The 20,601-nt window shown below is 45.3% G+C and overlaps 1 protein-coding gene across 1 annotated transcript in view; it reads right to left on the bottom strand.

Moving 5' to 3' along the window:
- Positions 1-4,461: 4,461 nt before the first annotated feature.
- stard7 (StAR related lipid transfer domain containing 7) overlaps positions 4,462-20,601 on the bottom strand; it is a 49,358-nt gene continuing 33,218 nt past the window's right edge. Inside the window, exons 6-9 of the mRNA XM_072266702.1 lie at positions 12,192-12,274; positions 11,246-11,345; positions 8,406-8,490; positions 4,462-5,225 (exon numbers count right to left, since the gene is read on the bottom strand). Of these exons, the coding sequence (XP_072122803.1) occupies positions 5,050-5,225; positions 8,406-8,490; positions 11,246-11,345; positions 12,192-12,274 (444 nt within the window). The 3' untranslated portion in view covers positions 4,462-5,049. The remainder of the gene's footprint in view (positions 5,226-8,405; positions 8,491-11,245; positions 11,346-12,191; positions 12,275-20,601) is intronic.

Below are 20,601 nucleotides of genomic sequence, written 5' to 3'. Positions count from 1 at the left end.
TTATTTGTAACCAACACTCTCCCTATCCAGAACCACTCAAAGCCTCAGCATTCCAAATCTTTCACACCAGACTGCATGTCCTGGTGACTCTAGGACTCACACCACTGTGTCCTCGGCCAATCTGCTACTGAATCCTTTGTGTCTTTCTGAAGTTTTACTGCCAGCACTGTGGCAACCCTCATCCAAACTCGCTGACCAATTAGGAATTTTAAAGTTATCTTTCCATTTTTTAAAAATTAACCCTTCAGAGCAAATGCCAGCCTTGAAATTTCTCACATGACATTTTCTTTTTATCCATGGTGGAGATTTTGTACAAGAGTTAAGTGTGCGTTTTTACCATTTGTAGTCAGCCAGTAGAGATGTGGTTTCCCCAGCACTATTACAACTTGGGGCATTGGAGTTCAGAGTTCAATCCTGGTACCATCTGTGAGGAGCTTGTATATTCTCCCTCTGACCATGCGGGTTTCCTCCCAGATTCCAAAGTGATCCGGTTAGTAGGTTAATTGGTCATTGTAATTAGGCTGGTGTCAAATAGGTGGGTTGCCAGACATTGCACCCATTGGGCTGGAAGAATCTCTAAATAAACAGGTCCTGTGACTTGTGAAGTTCCATTCCTCACATCGGATAGACCAAAACCAATGTAATCCAATTGTATTGATAGCCTGGTCTCCCTGGCTTCTGCTGAGCACAAGGACATAGAGAACAAAACGGGGAAGTGGATGTTAAAGGCACACAAGATGAAAATATTAGTTGTAAACAAGGCAGTGAATTAAAAAGATGAGATTTACTGGGGAACAACTGAAAGCTAACAAAGAGATACAGAACAAATGACCATTTTCAGTGGAGTGTCATTCTCTTTACATTTACCTGCACACAAAAAGACAGATTTAAAAATGAATTATCAAACAAAATCAGTGTCTTTAAACAGTACAAAATGGTTGAGTTACTGGATTCCAACTTCACGTCCAGAGATGGTGATACAAGGACATCCTCCGAGGGGTGTGTGCGCGCTGGGGAGGAGTGAGGAGAGTAGGGAGTGTCTTAACTCAGTCTCATGGCCCACATGAAGGACATCAAGAACAAGATGGGACAGGAACAATGAGAACACAGGATGGAAATATTAGTCGTCCATCCAGGACATGCCAGCTTCTCATTGCTACCATCAAGGAACGAGGCACAGGAGTCTTGAGGACACATGCTCTGTTTTAGGGATAGCTTTGTCTCCTCTGCCATCAATTTCTAAACGATGCACAATCACGGCCGCACTTATTGCACCACTCTTTTGAAAAATAAAATTTCTCATTGTAACTTGCATTGTTGTGCTGCCACAAAACAACAAATTTCACAGCGTATCAGTGATAATAAACCCGATTATGATCCTGTTGTCCAACATTCACAATGGTACACAGCATGGCCATCAGTGCAAGGTAGTGTCAACTGCAGAAAATGTCTTGTGTAGGAATGTGCTTGCTTGCAACAAGTACAGCATTTAGAATTTCTCACAACAGAAGAGAGAGATTATACTATTAGAAAACATGGAATCCTTACATCAGATACCCGCATCCCTTCACACAGCTTTAGGCAGAGCAACTGGCAGGCAGACAGGACAACACTACAATAACTGAACCAACTATGAGGCTGAGGTGCACAATTAATGGTTGGAGCACAGCTTGAAATAACTACCCTTACAAAGCTCTGGGTTTTTGAGGAAGCAGAGATTTGACTTCCAACAAAAAGTAGTTTTAATGCCCTGGGAGCAGTATCACCATCTGGTACGCAAGCGGCACTGCACAGGATCGGAAGAAGCTGCAGAGGGTTATGAACTCAGCCACCCCCATCATGGGCACTCAGTTCCCTACCATCAAGGTCATCATTGCTACCATCAAAGTGGTGGTAAAGGAACCTGAAGACACTCAACATTTTAGGAACAGCTTCGTCCCCTCTACCATCAGATTTCTGAAGAAACAATAAAACCATGAACACTACCTCACCATGTTTGTACTATTTACATCAGGTGTATTATCACTGACATGTCATGAAATGTGTTCTTTTGTGGCAGTAGTATGGAAGAACACATTTTTCCTCTTGTTGCAATTTAGAGGGCATTTTATGTATTGCACTGTACTACTGCCGCAAAACAACAAACCACAACGTGTGTCAGTGACAATAATCCTGATTCTGAAACCCTCTGGTGATGGGGAAGGGTTGATCGACTCTGTCCCGAACACCAGACGTATTGGGCACAAGAGTGAAATACAGAGGAGAAAGGAGACATCACTGGAATCGCAGGGTGAATGAACAAGAGGCCGAGCTGGAGAAGTGTGCAGCAACAAACCACAGCACAGGACAGCACAGTAAGGAACAGCTGGTAGAGACACTGCTTCAGTGGACCAGAGAGACGGATTTGATTCCAACCTCGGCCGCTGCTGTTGAGCAATCAGGATCCAATTCCTGCCACAGTCTGCAAGGAGTTTGTACTTTCTCCCTGTTACCACATGGTTTCCCCTGGTGCTCTGGTTTCCTCCCACAGTCTAAAGACATACGAGTTAGGGTTGGTTAATGTGTGAGCATAATGTTGGCACTGGAAACGTGACAACACTTGCGGGCTGCCCCAGCAAATGACTTAATTCATTGTATGATTCGACGAATATGTGACAAGGCAATCTTTAATTGTTTCTTCCTGTGACAGCATAGGTTTCTCCCTGGTTTCCTGCAACGTCCCAAAGACATGCCAGTTGGTAGGTTAGTGGGTCACTGTAAATTGCTTCCCCCCCGTGTTGATAGAGATGTACAAGATGATGAGGCACAGACCAAGTGGATAACCAGAGGCTAGTTTGATCTTAAGAGTAGGTTAAAAGGTCAGCACAACACTGTGGTATAAAGTTTTAAGTTCCATATTTTTGGTGTCTCAGGCTGTTCACTATCTATGCCTCTCATCATTTTGTACAGCTTTATCAAGTCACCTCATCCTCCTATCCTCAAAACACATACTCACTAATCCAGACAGTAAGTCTCCTCTGCACCCTCTCTAAAGCTTCCACATATTTCCTATAATGAGGAAACTGGAACTGAACAATACTTCGTGTGATCTAACCAGGGCTGTTTTTTTTTACATAGGGCTGCAACATTACCCTGCAGCTCTTCGACTTACTCCCTTGACAAACGGAAAGCAATCTCAAGGCATAACAAACACAACAGCCCCATCTCCTGGTGGGAAGGCGGCATTGCCATTAATTTAGCCAATGCACAAAGCAGGCGCAAATACAAGGCCACACACACAAAACGCTAGAGGAGCTCAGATCAGGCAGCATCTGTGGAAGTTAATAGACAGTCGATGTCTCGGGCTGCAACCCTTCTTCAGGGCTTCAAGGCAGGAAGGGACATTAAGCTGGAACATAATTCTGTTCCTATACTGCCTGACCAGCTGAGTGTTCCCTGGATTTTCTGTTTTCACACAGGTACTGGTCACAGCTGAAGAATGGCAAAGGGTATGGAGGTGAAGTGGTCATCTACATGACCCAGTGGGTAGTGTTAATGCCTCACAGTAACCCGGGTTCAGTCCTGACCTCGGCTGCTCTCCGTGCAGTTTGCATGTTCTCCCAAGTACCCTGAGGATTTTCTTCGATGCTCCCATCCCCCCTTAAAGACAGGCTGAGAGCATGGCTGGCTGCTGCAAGTTGCCTCAAATGCGTGGGTGCATAGTAGAATCAAGGGGGAAAACAGGTTACAAGGAAAGAGTGGGGAATGGAAATAGAGTTTGAGTTGCCAGAGACGACAATTTGGCCCACCAGGTCTATGTCACACGGAAATAACATCATGTGTTTGGCCCCCTTAAAGCCCAGCCGGGGCAGATAGGATTGGATCTCTGCTCCCCACCTCTTCCCCAGATGTCAACTGGACCTGTGATGGTAAACCCATTCTTCTTAAGTGAGCTTGGCACCTTATCCCAATCCACTGTAGGTCAGGATCCCCGACCAGTTGCATGCCGTGGACCCCTACCATTAACCGAGGGACCAGCCTGGGAATCCATGCGCCAGGTAGTGATCTGGCCCCAGTAATGTGTCAGCATTCCACAGGAGCCCCCACCACTGAGGGGGCAGAGTACCAACTCAGTAACACCGCTGGATAGGAGTTGGAGAGATGCACGGTGTGAGGAGGGAGGACACACACACACATACACAGGGGAAAATGGGGAATGAGAAAGGGAGAGGAAGAAATACATATATTATACACACACGCGCGACAGGATGAGCAAGAGGACATGCAAAGGAGAGAAACAGACAAATAGGAGGAGAGGGTGAGCGAGGGAGGGAGACAGATGGGAAGGAGGAAACAGAGACGCAGAGCAGAAGGTGAGTGAGAGAGAGAGATGGAGAGAGGGCAAGAGTGAAAGACAGAAAATGAGAACCATAAGCACATACACTAATACAATCATGAAGAATGCCCGTCTTCAACGTTGAGATCCTTACAAAACAGACTTTTATTTGAAAATTCTTCACCCAATATATGAACCAGAACTTTCTGGTGAGATTCAGTAGCAACCAAGAGCTTCCTGGGAGAATTAATCTGCTTATTAAAAAAATGCTGAGTGATGACGAACAGCAGGCCAGCACGAGACCAGGGCAAAGCACAGAACACAGACCTGTGCACTATTCCAAAACACAGCAAAGCCCACACATTACAGGCAAACAACTTCCTCCTCCCACACCACCCCCCTCCCTGTATCAAAACCACCCGAAATGGCTCTAAATGACTAAGCAAGCTCCGGCTGGTAACTCAACTGAAGCGTTTCGAATAGTCAGGATCCCGACACGGTGGTCTAACTTTCCATTTCAGAAGCAGCAGGTGTCAGTGTGTTATTTCTAATATTTCAAGTTTCGCAGGCAATGCAACTTTGTTCCACCTCACACTGACGCCGTGCTGTCAGAAGCCGTCAGATGTTGAGGAGTCCGTGCCCACCTTGGAAGAGTAGTTGGCCTCCATTAGAGTAATGCCAGTTTCGGGGCACCTCACCACACTCCCCCCACCCCCGTTTGGTCTGGGTGGGCCCTACGCGTAGTCCATCTGCTGTGAGGGGCAGGAGCTCTCCTGGCGCTCGCAGTGCTGCACCGGCTTCGCCTCAACGCCGTCCAGGCTCCTGGCGGTCAGGTAGTCCTTCACTCTGATCTCCATGTTCTTTGCTCGGACCGCTGCCGTGTGCAACTTCTCCAGGAAGTCGGGCATCCCTGTGGAGGAACCAGCAACGCATCAGGTATCAGCCCGTGGCCCCCCGAGTGGCGAACTCAGCCAGATCCACCACCAGGTCAGCTCTCCCCACCCAATGACTACTACAGGCAAAGTCGATTTTCCATCGGATTTATACCTTGGCTGCGTACATCTGACAAACTTCCACAGATACACGATGGAAAGCATTCTGACTGACTGCATCACAACCTGGAATGGAAATTCCAATGCATGGGATCGTAACAGGCCACCGTGCTCCATAACGAGGACAGCTCTCCTCACTACCCAGGACATCTACATAAGACATGAATCTTGAGGAAGGTGACCTTAATCATCAAGAACTCCCACCATCCAGGCCATGCCCGCTTCCCAATGCTGCCATCAGGTAGAAGATCATCAGGTGCCGTGTCATATGACGTGGGCGACCACGGTCTTTCCATGACCATGATTGTTCTTGGCAAATTTTCTACAGAAGTGGTTTGCTATTGCCTTCTTCTGGGTAACCCCAGCCATTATCAGTACTGCTCAGAGATTGTCTGTCTGGCGTCATAACCAGGACTTGTGATATGCACCAGCTGCTCCATGGTTTCACGTGACTCTGATCGGTTGGGGGGAGAGGGGGGGTTGCTAAGCAGGTGCTACACCTTGCCCAAGGGTGACCTGCAGGCTAACAGAGTGCTCTCCCCTCCATCCAGGACACCTACACCAGGTGAGCTCTCAGGGTGACCTCCATTATCAGGGAAACCACCAGCATCCAGACCATGCTCTCTTCTTGCTGCTGCCCTCAGGCAGAAGGTACAGGAACTTGGACCCCCACCTCAAGATCAAACCCATCGCCATCAGGTTCTTGAACCGTCCTGAAAATCCCTCATACCACCCTTGCCTGTACTACTTTTCCTTTCTCAACTTCAACTAGTGTTATTTTTATGTTGAAAGTCCTAGAAAGAGCGAACGTGGAGAGAATGTTTCCAATAGTGGGGGGAGTCTAGGACCAGAGGGCACAGGCTCAGAATACAAGAACATCCTGTTAGAACAGAACTGAGGAGGAGTTTCTTATGCCGGGGTGGTGAACATGTGGAATTCATTGCCACAGACAGCTGTGGAAGCCATGTCATTGGTTATATTTAGAGCAGAGACTGATTGGTTCTTGATTAGTCAGGGTGGGGAGAAGGCTGGAAAATTGGGGTTGAGAAGGAAAATAAATCAGCCATGATGGAATGGTGGTACAAACTCGATGGATTCTGCTCCACCTTCTTACAAAATTTCCTTAGCCAGGGTAGAGTGTCGTGAATCTGTGCACTTCATTGCCATAGACAGCCGTTTTGTTTGCACCCTCACCTCAGCTTTTAGCAGTTGTGGGTTCAATCCTGCTGAGGGGCCTTACACAGGGAACACAGCACTGTCAGTGCATCTCACTCTCAGAGACGGAGATATCAAACTGGGGCTTGCACACGGGTGGATGCACACAATCCCTAGACACCAATAAAAACAGTAGACTAGCAGACCGGGCATCAGCTGAGGATTTGGATGACCCTGAGCCATTGCCTGAAGGATGCTGATAAAGCGACGTGCTGGAGGAACTCAGGCAGCATCTGTGGAAGAGGAGGAAAGCTCACATTTTGGGTTGAATGCGAGAACTATCCAAAAGCGTTGACCATCCCTTTCCCTCCACAGACGCTGCCCGAGGGGTTCCCAACCTGGGGTCTGCAGACTCCTTGCATAATGCTGGAGACCAGGCAGCATCTAAGGAAAAAAGTACAGTCCACATTTCGGGCTGAAATCCTTCGGCAGGACTCCCTAAAAGCTCCACAGTGCTGGTGGAACTTGGTGGGTCGGGCAACATTTACGGTGCGATATGGACAGTCAACATCTAGACCAGGGGACCCAACCTTTTTTATGCCATGGACCAATACCATTAAGCAGGTGTGCAACAAAGCGGTCCCCCATTCTAAGTCAGGTCTCATCAATACAGAGGAGGCTGCAATGGCCCCAACAGATTCACGAGTGAAGCACTACCTCACCTAGAAGGACTGCTTGGGCCCTAAATGGAGGTGAGGGAGGAGGTGAACGGGCAGGTGTAGCACTTTTTCCTCTTCTAGGGATAAGTCCCTAGAGGGGGATTAGTGCGGAGGGATCAATGGACAAGGGAATCATGGAGGGAGCAATCCATTCAGAAAGCGGAGGATAGGGATAGGAAAATGGAAGAGATGCGAGTGAGGGCAGTATCTATGGTGGAGGGAGGGAAACCTCTTTCTTTGAAGGAGGACTGCATCTCTGATGTCTTGGAAAGGAAACGAAACGAAGTAACTGAGAAAAGGGAATGGCATTTTTACAGGAGACAAGGTAGGAAGAGGTATAGTCAAGAGAGCCATGGGAATTGGTAGATTTATAGAAGATATCAGTAGCCAGTTATCTCCAGAGATGGAGCTGGAGAGATCGAAAAAGACAGGGGTGTCGGAAATGGACCAAGTGAAGCCAAGGGCAGGGGGGGAAGTTAGAGGGAAGGTTGGTGAAATTGATGAGCTCAGCGCGAGCACGTGAAGCAGCGCCAAAGCAGTCGTCAATGGGGCGCAGAAAGATTTGGGAAGCATCACCAGTGAAGGCCTGGAACATGAACTGTTCCATGCCGATGAAAAGACAGGCATAGCTGGGGTCCATGAGGGTCGGTGCCCATGGCTACATCCCAAGTTAAGTATTGAGTGTGAGAATTAGGTCCGCCGGACGGAGGGTGTTAGTGGGTCCTGTATTTATGAAGGCTCACTTGCTAAAAGTTCTCTTTACAACCCTATCCACCTGTGATTCAACTTTCAATGTATTATAGATCTGTATTCCCAGGTGCCTCTGTTCTACTGGACTCCTCAGTGCCCTACCATTCACCATGCAAGTCCTAATCCGGGTTTGTCCTTTCAAAGTACAACACTCTACATCTGTCTGCATTGAATTTCATTTGCCCTTTTTCAGGCCATTTTCCTAGCTGGTCCAGATCCTGCTGCGGCCTTCCTCACTGCCCACCACATCCCCAACTTCCTTACCGAGTGGCAGATGTGACTTCGGAAGAAGGGACCAGATGGTGGAACCTCAATGGGTTTGAAGATTCACTGTTTACAGTGCAAGGTGACCGGTCTCAGTCTCCACCCTGGCCCCAATCTACTCCCTGGTATCCAGATCTCTGAATGCCTTACCACTGGACATCATCCAGCTGACACAGTACCGAGGGAAAACCGTCTGTGGATCATCACGGTACGTGAGGAGGTAGTCAAAGCCGTTCTGGAAGACAAAGATCGAAAAGGGGTTGCTGACACAGTCTGTTCAAAGCTCAATGATACGAAGTTCCCTGGAGCTCAGCAACAGCAACTTCTTACTGGATTAGAGGTAAAACCACACTTCTGAACTTTCGGGTAGCCTAGCTATTGTGATCCTTAACTTTACTAACTAGCTAGAGGTTCATCACCTTTCTGAAATCCTGAAACTATTTACCTTGGCACATTGACAACCCCCCCCCCCCCCACCACAAAACAAACCCCTGAAAAAACATCTGTTCCCTTAGAAACTGGGAGATGGATATCCTATCACCACTAAAACTATTGAAGTTATAGAGCACTACACAGCACAAAAACAGGTCCTTCAACCCATCCAGTTTGTGCTGATTGGTTATTCTGCCTAGTCCCATTGACCTCTACCTGGACCATAGCTCTCCAGAGGGATCTTAGAGTCCAAGTCCATAGGACACTTAAAGCTGCTGCGCAGGTTGACTCTGTAGTTAAGGCAGCGTACGGTGCACTGGCCTTCATCAACTGTGGGATTGAGTTTTAAGAGCCAAGAGGTAATGTTACAGCTATATAGGACCCTGGTCAGATCCCACTTGGAGTACAAGTGCTCAGTTCTGGTTGCCTCACTACAGGAAGGATGTGGAAACCATAGAAAGGGTGCAGAGGAGAGTTACAAGGATGTTGCCTGGATTGGGGAGCAAGCCTTACGAGAATAGGCTGAGTGAACTCAGCCTTTTCTCCTTGGAGTGACGGAGGATGAGAAGTGACCTGATAGGGGTGTATAAGATGATGGGAGGCATTGATCATGTGGATAGTCAGAGGCTTTTTCCCAGGGCTGAGATGGCTAGCACGAGAGGGCACAGTTTTAAGGCTCTTGAAAGTAGGTACAGAGGACCACGCTGTACATCTTCTAAATGATGACTCTCACCTTTCCCTTACGGAAAAAACACACAAAATCTGGCTGGCAGGCCTGACTGCAGCTAAGAAGATTGCCGTCCAGCGTTGGAAACCTCCCCACGATATTTCAAATACTCACTGGCTTCAGAGCTTTTTTGGACATTTCTTATCTGGAACTTTCATCAGCAAGAGTAAATGATGCACGACCAAACACAATCATAATGAGGACAAATTTGATATCTAACTTAAAAGATCTTTTGCTAAAATAGGAATGCTTTGTCTGTGTATGCACTACTATTCAGTTGGTTGGTGGAGGGGAGAGGGATGGGGGAGAGAGGGGTGGAGGGGGATGGTGATGAAGGCTGGGGGTGGCTGGGTTAAACAGTCAAAATGTGATTAACAACTGGTTGTATTGAATGTAGTTTGTTGGTGCTGCAATAAAAGTTAATAATAAAAAAAAGTAGGTACAGAGATGTCAGGGGTAAGTTTTTTTTAAATACACGGAGAGTGGTGAGTGCGTGGAATGGGCTGCCAGCAACAGTGGTGCAGGTGGATACAATAGGGTCTCTTAAGAGGCTCCTGGATAGGTACATGGAGCTTAGAAAAACAGAGGGCTATGGGTAACCCTAGGTAATTTCTAAGATAAGGACATGTTCAGCACAGCTTTGTGGGCCGAAGGGCCTGTATTGCGATGTAGGTTTTCTATGTTTCTATGTCTATACCTCACCCGCACCCCCCCCCCATCCTTGTACTCATTCTAAGCTTCTCTTAAGTGTTGAAACCAAACCCGCATACACCACTTCCAATGGCAGCTTGTTCCCCACTCACATTATTAATCCTTATTCTCGAAGAAATCACCAACGGGGCACTAAAATCAGAACTTTATGACCAAAATGTGAAATATCCTCAACACCATAAGCTTCAGAGACGTCGTTTATTATCAACTACAATGACAGACTCACTGTGCCTTACTATCTCATCTTGTTGTACCTTTAACGGTGAATTCCACATAGCACATCTCAGTCAGCTGCGGGATGCCACCCCCCCCCCCCCGCAAAAAGGAACCCAGGCCTCCCTACCACAGCCTTAGAGAATGGAAAAGCCAGGATGTTCCCTTGTAGAGGCATTTCACTGGGAAAATTATTTCCCCACTGGAACCTCAGACAGTAATTGCCCTCTAGGACTTGTGCATCAGGGCAGCACAGGCGTGTAGTGGTTAGCATAACGCTTTACAGTCCCAACGAACAGGGGTCAATTCCGCCACTGTCTGGAAGAAACCTGTATGTTGTGGTCGGGAGAGCTCCTCTGGGTGTTCCGGTTTTCTTCCACATTTCAAAGTTCACAGTAAATTTTATCATCAAAGTACATACATGCCACCACAACCTGAAATACATTTCCTTGCAGGCATACTCAATAAATCTATAGAATAGTAACCCTAACAGAATCAATGAAAGATCTCCCAACTAGGGTGTTCTACCATAGTGCAGAAGACAGCAAGATGTGCAAATACAAAAAGAAATAAATTTTTTAAATAAATTAATTAATAAATAAATAGGCAATATCAAGAACATGAGATGAAGAGTCCTTGAAAGTAATTCCATTGGTTGTGGGAACATTTCAATGATGAGGCAAGTGAAGTTGAGTACGGGTCAGGGTTAGAAGTTGTGGGCATGCTAAGTTGGCAGCGGAAGTATGGTGACACTTGTGGGCTGCCCCCAGTACATCCTCCGACTGTACTGGTTGTTATTGTAAATGACACACTTACTGTATGTTTCGCTGTACATGTGACAAGTAAAGCTAACCTTTATATTAAAAAACAGTGGACCCTCTACACCATCTGCAGTACCCAGCCTTACCTCGTCAAATGATCGGTGCGGTTTGATCACCATCTGGGACTCGTACGATGTAACCCTCACACAGTTGGGATGCTCTGGCACATCAGGGTGATCCACAGCCCTGTCCAAAACACACGAGCTATCAGAGCAGATGGTTTTAAATGGGACTAGCTCAAGTAGGCACAATGTTGGAAACTACACATTTTATTTTAATAGTACTTTTTATAAAGATTTGTATTTTTGTTTAAACAAACTCATGTATGTTTTACAGTCACTAGCCGAAAGCGGTATAACAGCTAAACTAACGGTTTATCGTCTTTCTCATTGGCACATTACCCCCGTGATGTAACTGTTTTAATTAAGTACCTAACTATTTTATTCTTATCTAAGGGATTGTCCTTATCTCATTATAAAAGTGATAGATTTTTCTGGAGGCACCAACTTGGCTTTTTCTTTATTGCTTTGTCTTGGCATCTATACACCCCTTGGCATCATTTCTCAGCTCTATATTTAGTTTGCTTGGTATTTGTATGCTTGTTTGTGCTCCCAAATAAACTGAAATCTTGGAACTAATACTGCTTATCATTCCATTCCTGATTCCCAAAAGAACCCCAATCAGAAAGTAAACAGATCTGACAGCATGGAAGATGGGCCGAAGGGCCTGTTCTTTCTATGTTACGTCCCCAAGCTTGCAGGTGATACAAACACTGGCCGTGTAGGGTGACAATGAGGAGGAAAGCTTTAGACCAGGGGATCCCAACTTGGGGTCCATGGATGGTAGGCAGTTAATGATAGGGGTCCATGGCATAAAAGAGGTTGTGGAACTCTGCTTTGGACTGCAAGACATGGGAGCAGAATTTGACCATTCAGCCCATTGAGCTTGCTCTACCTTTAGAGTGAATGGCAGAGAATGTCGGGCCAAGTGAGGAACATGCACCAGCAAGGAGTGGGGTACGCCAATTCTCACCTCGATAACAACACCATCATATTGTTCTTTTCGTCCACGTGGTAGCGCCGGATGTAGAGGTAATCCCTCGAGTACATGGGATACTGGAGATGGACACAGACAGTCTGTCAATCACTACTGTTATACATCATCTCTCCATTTTAATCACATCCTACCTCAGCAACCAAAGGTCTTCTGCATTAATTACTCATAAATGTGGTCTGATCTTCATCTAAGTCACAATAATAGACAAACACAATCTGCATAAACTAAAAACACAAACAATTGTACCTTTCACGTATTTATTAAACACATTGTTTAATCATTCACAGTCCAGGCTGAAAAAAGTATGTGAACAGAAATAACTTCAGCCAAACGTGTCCTGTAGCTACTGATCAGACTTGCACAACTGTGAGGAGGAATTTTAGACAGTTCCTCTATACAAAACTGTTCCAATTAATCAGTATTTCTGGGATACTTTGCATGAACAGCCCTCTTTGGGTCATGTCATAGCATCTCAATTGGGTTAAGGTCCAGACTCTGGACTTGGCCATTCCAAAACACAAATTTTCTTCTTTTTAAACCATTCTGTTGATGATTTATTCTTCTGTTTTGGATCATTGTCTTTTTGCATCATCCAACTTCTACTAAGCTTCAGGTGACAGACTGCTACATTAACATTCTCCTGTAAAATGTCTTGATGCAATTTTGAATTCATTGTTCACTCAATGATTGCAAACTGTCCAGGCCCTGAGGCAGCAAAGCGGCCCCAAGCCATGACGCTCCTTCCATCATGCTTCACAGCTGGGATGAGGTTTTGGTGTTGGTGTGCAGCCCCCTTTTTCCTCCAAACATTACAATATACATTTCTGCCAAAAAGTTCAACGTTTTTCTCATCTGTCCACAGAACCTTGTCCCAGAAGCATTGTGGAGAGTTGAGAGATGCAGCAATGTTCTCTTTGGAGAGCAGTGGTTTCCTTCATGCTGTCCTTCCATGAACACCATTCTTGTTCAGCGTTTTTCTTACAGTGAACACATGAACAGAGACTTCAGCAAGTTCTAGAGATTTCTGCTATTACCCTTGGGTTCTTTTTCACCTCCTGCAGCATTGCACGTTATGCTCTTGGTGTGATCCTTGCAGGATGCCCAGTCCAAGGGAGAGTAGCAACAGTACTGAAGTTCCTCCATTTGTAGACAGTTTCTCTTACTGTGGGCTGATGAACACTCAGATCTTCAGAAATGCTTCTGTGGCCTTTTCCAGCTTCACGTATCTCTGCAATTTTTCTTCTAATGTCCTCTGAAAGTCACTTTTGCTTGAGGCATGGTGTACCTTAACAGATCTTTCTTGAGAAGAGCAGTCTCTGTCAGTAACATGACTTGACTTTGTGTATCTTTCTCATAGGGCAGGACACCTCTATAACCCACATCTCCAATCCCATCTCATTAATTGAAACATCTGACTCCAATTAGCTTTTGTAGAAGACATTACCCCAGAGGTTCACATACTTCTTTTGAACCTAGACTGCAATCGTTTAAATACTCAGTATTGACAAGCACAACAATTGTTTGCGTTATTAGTTTAGGCAGATTATGTTCACCTATTATTGTGACTTAGATGAAGATCAGACTACATTTTATGAGTAATTAGTGTACAGAACCAGATAATTGCAAAGAGTTCACAAACCTTTTCTTGCAGTTGTAGCTAGGGTGCACAGTATTGAAGATTGGTTAAAATGGGAAGGTGGGTGGGAAACAGAAATAAGAGTACTCTACTTCGCTTTGCATTGGCTCAGTTGTTTTAAGTGTTATTTGGTAACAGGAAAGACATTATATACAGTACAGTGCAATAGTCTTAGACACCCTAGCTATGTGCCCAAGACTTTTGCATAGTACAGTAAAGACATCAAACTGTTAGTGACTTGTTTACATAAAACACACCACTCTCGATAATGAGATGACCTCCCAAAGCAATTCAGTGTCAAACACGCACATCCACAATCAGGAGTGACATGCCTCTGATCCAAGCATCAGTATTCATTAAGGCACATGATATAAAGAATTTAAAATATAAAATCTTCTGCTCAACTAGGACAGAACTATGGTATAGGCTCTTCAGCTCATGAAGTTGTGCCAACCAAACATTATAAGATACTTCAAGACCCCATATCAGGAAAAATATAAAGATACAACTGTGATGTGTTGGAGAAGGTGCAGCTCCAAGGAGACAAATCATTTTCATATTTTTTGGGATTGCCCTAAATTAAGTCTATTTTGGGAAGGTATTCATAGAACATTAGTTAAGGTACTTAGGTCCCAGATACCTCTGAACTTTGAGACGCTCTATTTAGGGCATGTATTGTTTCTTGAACAGAAGGAAGATATAAAGTTGCTGCAGGCCCTCTTAGCGGCAAGTAAGAAATCAATCACTAGAAAATAGCTAAATCCAATACCACCTACATTAGAAGATTGGTACGAAATTATCTTGGAAATATTTAAAATGGAAAAGTTGACTTACTCCCTGAGAACTCAAAAAGAAAAATTTTATCAAATCTGGAATAAATGGATTGAATATATAACCCCAATGCGAGCAGACTTTAGATGACTCTCCTAATGATTTATACTGCTCTTCTCATCACCACAGTAATATTGCTAACGTAAGCACCCCTAGTCTAAATGTTTGTTTTTTTTTGTTTTCTTTTGGAAAATAGAGAATTAACACAAGTAAAGGGAAAGATTTGGGAAAGGGATAAAAAAATGAAAAGATTAAATAAATAAGTACATAGGGATTGGATAATTATGTCTGCGGGCAGGAGCAAGCATGAACAGATTAGGATATAAACAGCTACAATGGTTGATACATAGGCTTATATACAACATTTTGGACCAGTGGAAATGGTCCAGAAGGGTTATATGGAAACTATTATTACCATTTTTCTTAACAACTAATTCCATTACTTAGCCTAATAGGTTAGATTTACCACAGTACATAATTATCTATTTAAATGTTTATTTTCCTTTTATATCATCTCAATGTGTACTTGAGAATGTATAAATAATTGTAGTTTTATACATATAAAAAAATGGAAAAGGTTATATGTGTGAAAAAAGTACATGATATTTGTGAATTCCTTATCCAAATAAAAAAAAAGAAAGAAGTTGTGCCAACCTTACAACTCAGGGGTCCCCAACCTTTTTTGCACTGCGGACTGGTTTAATATTGACAATATTCTTGCGGACCGGTCGACCCGGGGGGGGGGGGGGGGGGAAGAGGGGTGCGCAGGGGGTAGGGTTGCCAACGAACGGGACTAGCAGTCAAATGCGTTGTTTACCCAAAAGACTACAATGACCATGAAGCCTTGCGTAGGCACCAGTGCGCATGCGTGTCATGACCTGCCGATTCCTCCCGCCCGAAGCAAATCCTTTTTGGCGATTCTGTTCGGGGTGGGGGGGGGTGTTAATCACTACTGGAATATAGGCGATAAGTGGGTAATACACTCAATTTTGTTTCTAAAAGGGTTTATCTAACGAGTTTAATATTAAACACACAGCGCATATTTTCCTCGCATGAATATAATGATAAGTCAATTATCCGGGGAGCTTGAAGTGATGAACGAACTTCCAGTAGAAGTGGCAGAAGCAGGTTCGATATGATCATTTAAAGAAAAATTGAATAGGTATATGGACAGGAAAGGAATGGAATTGAGGGTTATGGGCTGAGTGCAGGTCGGCGGGACTAGGTGAGAGTAGCGTTCGGCACGGACAGAAGGGGAGAGATGGCCTGTTTCTGTGCTGTAATTGTTATATGGTTATATAGGTCACTTATGTCAATAGCATCATAACATTTTAAGTAATATTTGGATATTAAACACACAGCACATATTTTCCCCGTATGAATATATAAAATCATTGCAACGCACCAATATTGCTGAATCAGTGGGAGCCCTGGGCTTGTTTCCCTGCAACAACACCGTCCTATCGAGGGGTGATGGGAGACAGCGATACTCGAAGGGGGTTCCTGATGTCCAGTCTATTCCGTAATTTAGTTTTCGTTGCATTCATTGCAGAAAACTCCGCTTAGCAGAAAAATGTTGGAAATGAAAGCAACGTTTTCCGTGCTTTCGTGGCTATCTCAGGATATTTAGCCTTGACTTTGATCCAGAATGCCGACAGAAATGTTATGTCAAACATACTTTTCAGCCCGTCGTCATTTGCAAGCTCGAAGAGTTGATCGCCTTCCCGCCCTGTCACGGATGACGCGCAGGTCATGACCTCGCATGCGTAATGGCTGATCAGTGGCCGTGACAGGCAATGAGGAACGGTGCAGCTGACCAAATCATATCGCTTCCTCACGGCCCGGTAGCGCATGCTCTGCGGCCCGGTGGTTGGGGACCGCTGTTATAACCTACTCTAAGATCAATCTATCTCTTCCCTCCCACATAACCCTCCATTTTTCAATCATGCATACCAGGGGTGATTGATAGGTTTGTGGCCTATGGTAGGAGGGGTCAATTTTAGAAAACCTAGCACATTTATTTTTCAACATAGTCCCCTCCTACGTTTACACACTTAGTCCAGCAGTCGTGGAGCATACGGATCTTGGACCTCCAGAGAGTCCACGGATAGGTGATTGATAAGTTCGTGGCCTAGGGTAGAAGGAGATGAGTTTGTTACGTACCCCGTAACTGGGTTGCCAAACCAGCAGAAATGGACCACTTAGTTGGAGTCTGGATTACTGGAACTAAGAAAGTTTTATTAAAGAAATAAGCAACACAGTACTCTAATAGTAAGGATATAAATGCAACAGGTTAGCAATGAATAAACACACATGTACACAGATCTAGGACAATAGGATCAATCAAGCTCTATCGCAGTCTAGGGGTAAACTGATCAGTTTCAAGTGACACAGAGTTCAGTTCAGCTTAGTTCAGTTCGCAGTAATCGCTGTTGTGCCGTTGGGGAGAGAGGGAATGAATATGCAAATTCTCAATTCAAACAGACCTTGATGTTCCTCGCAGTTAGCTTTCGGGCGAGCCCTTTGTAATGTCTTCTGAGGTCACCGACTATGACCCCTCCATTCCGGATACAATCGTTCTTCTGCGGTGAACCCGGCACCCAGGCAAGGGCGGACACACACACCAGGTTCCGCCAATCATACCTTCTCACCCTGTGCGTCTATGGTCGGTCCCGCAACCAGACCTCCAAAACTCCCACCACTTGTGGGGGCACACCGCACTTCCAAGGTCTCATTATCTCGTGGTGTTGTGTGTGTGTCCCTTGCCTTAGCGAACCTGTTCCTTTTATCCCCCTGCTGGGGTATCACCTGTCCATCAAACTTCAAACAGTTCAGGTTCAAAGCAACCGGTCTCTGACAATATTCGGAACCGTGTCTCCTTTCGGTAATCTCTCTCGTCTCCTATTAACATTTCTGAATGTTCCCTCATTGTCTTTCTTATCGGCCTCAATCTTCTGATAACTTGGTATTTTGTCACAAGTTATACAGCTCTCGTTACATGCACATGCAGGTCAACTCTTTGAGTGATCATGCAGAAAGTTTAAAGTTAATAACTCATCCCCTTCTACTTTAGGCCACAAACTTATCAATCACCCCTGATGAGTTATTAACTGATGAGTTATTAATTTCAAACTTTCTGCATTATCACCGCAAGAGCTGAACTGCATGTGCATGTAACGAGAGCTGTACAACTCATCTCCTTCTACCTTAGGCCACAAATTTACCAATCACCCTATGTCTAGAGTCAGCCATAGAGTCATAAATCACAAAACAGGCCCTTCAGCTCATCTAGTCCATCCCAAACTGTTATCCTGCATAGTCCCATCCACCTGCACTTGCAACATAGCTTTCCCATCCATGTACTTATCCAAACTTCACAAACTTTGAAACCGAGCCCGTATCCAACACTTCTGCTGGCCAGTCTTGAGACCCTCTGTTGGTCAGGGTCAACCATGAAAGTTGCATCCCAGTTGTCCACTTGATACACAAGCCAGGGCTGTACGATATGGAGAGCAAGCTGTTGCCCATGTAGCAGGCTTCCCCGTCCGTGCAGCTGATGAATCCAAAGGAACCGCAGAAACCGATACAGTTTGGTACTAGTGGCGTCGTAGGAGTTGCCAGTCAGTGTTGAACTAAACATAGGACTGCCTTAGGAACCCCAGATCTAGATTCTTCCTCTGGGTTTACTCCCAAAGCCTTCCCCATGAGCGGGTATAGCCGCAAGGCAGCAGAGGCTTGAGATCAGAGTTTTCCTTCTCCGAGATCAGTTGCCAACTGTGGCTGATGAGCCCCAACTGCCTGAGGCGACTGGTTTTAAGCTGCCAGTAACCTGCCTTTGCCCCTTCTCCCATCGGTAGAAACAATTCCAACCGGCTTAGTAGCTAAGCCACATGTCAAGGCCAGGAGCTGGATTTGGTTGTCAGAAGCTATTTGGGATGGAGACCATTGGGAGCATTTAAGAGGTAGTAGGAGCTTATCCCCAACACCACCACCATTTATGACAACCTGAAGGAACCAATCCAAGAGTCTCTTAAATGTCTAATGTATCTACCTCTATCACCATCCACGACAGTGGGTTCACGTACCCACTACTCTTTGTTTAATAAAAAAACTACCTTTGACATCTCTCTTAAACTTTGCTCTAATCACTTCTGGTATTAGCCATTTCCACCCTAGGAAAAGGCACTGGCTGTCCACTCTATCTAAGCCTCTTATAATCTCACACACACCTCTATCAGGAAATGTCTCATCCTCTAGACTAGACAGATGACAATTTTTTTTTGATTGATAGAGTTCAACCCAGATAAGTGTGAGGTGGTTCATTTTGGTAGGTCAAATATGATGGCAGAATATAGTATTAATGGTAAGACTCTTGGCAGTGTGGAGGATCAGAGGGATCTTGGGGTCCGAGTCCATAGGACGCTCAAAGCAGCTGCGCGGGTTGACTCCGTGGTTAAGAAGGTATACAGTGTATTGGCTTTCATCAATCGTGGAATTGAATTCAGGAGCTGAGAGGTAATGCTGCAGCTATATAGGACCCTGGTCAGACCCCACTTGGAGTACTGTGCTCAGTTCTGGTCGCCTCACTATAGGAAGGATGTGGAAGCCATAGAAAGGGTGCAGACGAGATTTACAAGGATGTTGCCTGGATTGGGGAGCATCTCTTATGAGAATAGGTTGAGTGAACTCAGCCTTTTCTCCTTGGAGCGATGGAGGATGAGAGGTGACCTGATAGAGGTGTACAAGATGATGAGAAGCATTTATCGTGTGGATAATCAGAGGCTTTTTCCCAGGGCTGAAATGGTTGCCACAAGAGGACACAGGTTTAAGGTGCTGGGGAGTAGGTACAGAGGAGATGTCAGGGTAAGTCTTTTTACGCAGAGAGTGATGAGTGCGTGGAATGGGCTGCCGGCAACGGTGGTGGAGGCGGATACGATAGGGTCTTTAAAGAGACTTTTGGATAGGTATATGGAGCTTAGGAAAATAGAGGGCTATAGGTAAGCCTAGTAATTTCTAAGGTAGGGACATTTCAGCACAACTTTGTGGGCCGGAGGGCCTGTATTATGCTGAATGTTTTCTATGAATGCAGTCTGGTAATAAGCTGCACGAATCTATTTTTACCATCATGATGAAAATGCCCGGTCCCTGGACGATTGCTCACTTAACAAGCACATGCATGTGTGACCATGATGCTCAGTGGCTTGGAAGCAGCTTCCCTTCAGGTCAGGGCACCAAACACAATGCCAAACGAACTCTCCTCGGCAGGCAACATCTATTACTGGACCTGACGAAGGGTCTCGGCCCGAAACGTTGACTGTATCTCTTCCTAGAGATGCTGCCTGGCCTGCTGCATTCACCAGCGACTTTTATGTGCGTTGATCCATTAATGGACAGTTGGCATTTCTGGTCAAGAACATTCTCTGGAAGGGAATCCAGAGAAGGTTCAGGAGAATGATCCCAGGAATGAAGGGATAATGTATGAGGAGCATTTGATGGCACTGGGCCTGCACTTGCTGGACTGGAGAAGAGCGAGAGGGAGTTCTCCTTGGAACTTTTCGAATATTGAAAGGCCTAGATAGAATAGATGTTTCCTCTAGTGAGGCAGTCTAGGACCACGGGGCAAAGCCTCAGATTAGGATACTCCTTTAGAACAGACATGGAGGAATTTCTTTTGCCAAAGGGTTGTGAATCTGTGGAATTCATTGCCACAGACGGCTGTGGAGGCCAAGTAATTAGGTATATTTAAAGCAGAGGTTTATAGTTTCTTGATTAGTAAGCATGTGAAAGGTTATGGGGAGAATGACGTTGAAAAGGATTACAAATCAACCATGATTGATGGTGGAGCAGACTTGATGGGCTAAATGGCCTCACTCTGCTGCTACCCGTTCACTTCCCTCCACAGATGCCACTCAACCCGCC

Source organism: Mobula birostris, chromosome 8, assembly GCF_030028105.1.
Source record: "Mobula birostris isolate sMobBir1 chromosome 8, sMobBir1.hap1, whole genome shotgun sequence".
Taxonomy (NCBI): domain Eukaryota; kingdom Metazoa; phylum Chordata; class Chondrichthyes; order Myliobatiformes; family Myliobatidae; genus Mobula; species Mobula birostris.
Note: the sequence above shows the minus strand (reverse complement) of the source record. Positions and strands in the feature narration are given on the sequence as shown.